Below are 3779 nucleotides of genomic sequence, written 5' to 3' on the forward strand. Positions count from 1 at the left end.
ATGTTAAATAATTAACACGTGCTTTGATTAAATTACGTGCTGAATAGTTTAAGAAAATGTCCACTATCGATGTATATCAAATCGCCTTTTTAGTGATTCAAGATTCACATTATTTTAGGACTCTTCACAGCCTCGCACAGGCTAAATAAAGTTATTCATGCAATAACGTCTATCACATCTCAACATGTTAGGGTTATGAATATTTCTACTTATTTTTGGTCAAATAACAAGCAGTAGGTATATATCACAGACAACTTATTGTGAGAAATGCTGCTGTGATTATCTAACTTACATCACAGGTGTCACGACTTTCGCAGTAGAATGCCCGTCATGCGTGTTCTCAGGGAGCAGGACCGAGACAGAAGGGGGCACGACACCTGTGTGCACCAGCCCCTGTTCCCTCCCCTTGAAGTGCGCCGAAGCCCAGCCGGGAATTCAGACCACAGCTCCTGGGTGAGCAAACGGGCTTCTTCCTCAGAACGACTGGGTGCTTGAGAGCACCGTCCCGCAGGCTGCCCCGGGATCGGCAGCTGCCAAGAACTATCTCCCTGTTACATCCTCCCGGGACCCAGGAACTCAAGCCCCCCTGGCCTCCACAATGAGGCATCAGGGTGCGACAGCTGGGCTATAGGTCACTCTCTCTCTGGGAGACACTGGTGACTGGGAGCAAGGCAGAGGGACAGGGCAAAGATGGTACCCACTGAAAAAAAAGAAATAAAAAAGTAAAAAAAAAAAAAAAGTGGGGGGAATGGGTGGCGCAGCAGTTGAGCATCTGCCTTCAGCTCAGGTCATGACCCTGGGGCCCTGGGATCGAGTCCCGCATCAGGCTCCTCACATGGAGCCTGCTTCTCCCTCTGCCTGTGTCTCTGCCTCTCTCTCTCTCTGTCTCTCATGAACAAATATAATCTTTAAAAAAAGACTAAAATGATAAAAGTAATAGAGGAAAAGAAAAAGATGATGCCCTCCAGGTTTAGGAAGGTTAAGGAAAATGTGTGAAGATAGCATCTGGTGGCTGAGGCTGAAAGATGGGACCCAAGTGGAGGAGGGGTGAGGGTGGAGGGCTGGCACCTGCTGCCCTGGCAGGTCTAAGGGAGGGTGTCCACGAGCCTTGTCCCTGGGGAATATCCCATCAGGCCCCTGCCTCTCAGTCTGATGCTTTACAGTCAGCATTGAAGCTGTTTGCCGTCAAGTCTGGTGCCTTTCCGAGACTCCTGGTGCTCCGGGCCCTGAAGCAGGTGCCCCTGCAAGAGCCTCCGAGTCATTTCTGTTTGCTATAGCCCTGCCAGCTCTCAAAACTAGATATTTGGGGGGCTCATCCCTCAGGTAAAGGTATACAAGTCGGGGAACCTGATGTTGGAGTGTGGATGCTCCGCTCCTGGGGGAGAAGCTCCGGGCTTTCAGATCCCCCTGCACCTGGGCCCCAGGCAGGTAGGGAGGTTCCGGGGACATCGTGTCGCCACCTTTCTGCCTGCTTCAGCGCGTTGTTTCTTTGTTTTTCTCATTCCCCAGATGCGAAGGAGTCCTTCCCTTAGTATCGGAGTAGCAGAGGAGTTTGTTTTGTTTTGTTTTGTTTGTTTTAGAGGAAATTGTTCCACAGGGAGCCGCAGATTAGAAGTGTCTGTGAGAAGGGGCACAGGCCGTCTCCGCGAGGCCGTCCTGAGCTGGGGCACCCGCGTTCTTAACGGACCAGCTCGGTTTGGGGAAACGGGCGACAGGACAAGATTGGACGTGAGGCACATGAGGAGTGGGGCGGGGCTGGAGAGGGTGGGTAGAAACTTCACATTCAGATGGAGGTTTGACTCCTGTTACGGACACACAGGTGAGCATCTCATAGGACGATGCCAGGAGGTGACATCAGCAGTGGAGCGAGCACCTGCAGGAGGATCCCGACAGCAGCTGGCCCTGGGCAGGGGCCCGACCACCTCCGCACCCCCCCCGCCCGGGCCTGGACATCCTCGCGCCCCTCCCAGGACCGGGGGTGACCGTGGCCCGCGGGGTCGGGAGGCCACGGGGGCAGCGCGTCCTCCGGCTCCTCCTTGGGGACAGCGGCTCGCCTGGGCGCCGCGGTGCGTGCAGGTCCCAGGCCCTGTCTGGGTTCTCACCCGGCTCCCGCCGTTCTCCGCCCTGAGCGGCCCCGGGGCAGGTGGGGGTCCCGTCCCGCGCGCACCTGCACCTGCGCGGCCTCTCCTTCGCGGTCCCCGCCCCGGGTCGCCCATCCCGGGAGCCTGCGGCTCAGCAGGTGGTCCCCAGATGGTGTCCCCGCTGCTGTTCCCCGGCGCCCGGGGCTGAAGGGGCCGACACCTCGTCCCTGTGGCGGATGCTGCCCCCCGGGCTCTGCGCACCACAGCGCGGCCTTCGCGTGTCGCCCGGGTCGGCGGCGGCCCCAGTTCGTCCGGGCGGGGGGGGGGGGCGGGGGGCTTCGCCTTCGGGGTGCGCACAGCAGCCGCCCGCACTGGCCGCCGCGTCTTGTTCGTCCAAGTGGCCCCTGTTCCCTCGGAATGAGCCCGGGCACAAGGTGTGCACCTGAGTGCAAGAGGGTGTACGCACCTGAGCGTGTCAGAGCCCGGGCCGAGGGTGTGCACAGCTGAGCACATCAGCACCCCAGGCAGAGGGTGTGCAAACCTGAGCGCAAGAGGGTGTGCGCACCTGAGCGTGTCAGAGCCCGGGGCCGAGGGTGTGCACAGCTGAGCGCATCAGCGCCCCAGGCAGAGGGTGTGCACACCTGAGTGCAAGAGGGTGTGCACACCTGAGGGTGTCAGAGCCCCGGGCAGGGGTGTGCACACCTGAGGGTGTCAGAGCCCCGCGCAGGGGTGTGCACACCTGAGCGTGTCCGAGCCCGGGCCGAGGCCCCGCAGCCCTCATGACCCCCGCGCTGTGCGGCCCGCGGGGCAGCGGGTCCTGCGCGCGGGCCTCTTCCAGCACCTTCCGCAGCGGCGCCACCGGCTGATGGGAGCCCGGGCCAAGGCGCATCGGGGTCTCCGTGACTGCGCCGGAGCAGGTGCAGGCGGGACTCACCACCGCCTTCCTCGCCCTTGTCCCCTGGACCCAGTCGCGCGGCCGGCCCCAGGCCTCGGGCCTCCTGTGTCCCCCTGGGGCGGTGTCAGAGGGCTGGTCCGCCCCAAGTGCGCTACCAGAGCCCGGCAGGTGCGGCCGTCTGGGTCCTCGGGGTCGCGCCCCCCCCCCCCCCGCCGCCATCAGCCTGAGCTCTGTCCTCCCCGCCGTCAGCGCTGCACCTGCCCCGTAGGCCCCACCGCCACATGCAGCCACCTGGGTGAGGGCCTCAGCTGGGGGGTCGGGCATGGTCCAAGCCATCGTGGTGACCTCGAGGAGCCCCTGAAGCAGGAGTCGCTGGTGGGACCTGCGTCCCCCTCGCCCCCCAAACACCAGGCTTCCTCACGGTTCTCAGCTTCCCTAAAATCCTTTTTTTCCAAAGCTTTTCCTTTCCCTAACTTGTGGAGTCCTACTTATCTTTTAAAAGTCAGACAAAACTCTTCTCTGGAATTCTCGCTAAAATCCATCTCCTTTTAGGATCTCTTGCAAATTTCCTTTTTTTTTTTTTTTCCTACATTGGCTTGTAAATATTTGATACTAAGACGTATTCCCTTCTCTGGGGTAATGCCATCCCTTTCCTTCCTTCCTCTTCTCTTATTTATTTAAATGTAATTATTAAGACAGTTGAGATAATGCTTCACTCAACTTCCTTCTGGAACAGAGAAAGTCGTGATTTTTGTCGTTTTGGGAACAATAAGCCTGCCTCTCGTGACAAGAGACTGTGTCAA

General features: G+C 59.2%; 1 protein-coding gene across 1 annotated transcript; it reads right to left on the reverse strand.

Annotated features, from left to right (window-relative positions):
* Nucleotides 1-1805: 1805 nt before the first annotated feature.
* LOC129497921 (translation initiation factor IF-2-like) lies at nt 1806-3312 on the reverse strand. Its single transcript, XM_055307168.1, has 2 exons — nt 2747-3312; nt 1806-2523 (listed from the first exon to the last, which is right to left on the reverse strand). Exons 1-2 carry the CDS (start codon nt 3310-3312, stop codon nt 1806-1808), a joined length of 1284 nt encoding a protein of 427 aa, XP_055163143.1.
* Between the last annotated feature and the right edge of the window lie 467 nt (nt 3313-3779).

Source organism: Nyctereutes procyonoides, unplaced genomic scaffold (genome assembly GCF_905146905.1).
Source record: "Nyctereutes procyonoides isolate TBG_1078 unplaced genomic scaffold, NYPRO_anot_genome, whole genome shotgun sequence".
Lineage (NCBI taxonomy): Eukaryota > Metazoa > Chordata > Mammalia > Carnivora > Canidae > Nyctereutes > Nyctereutes procyonoides.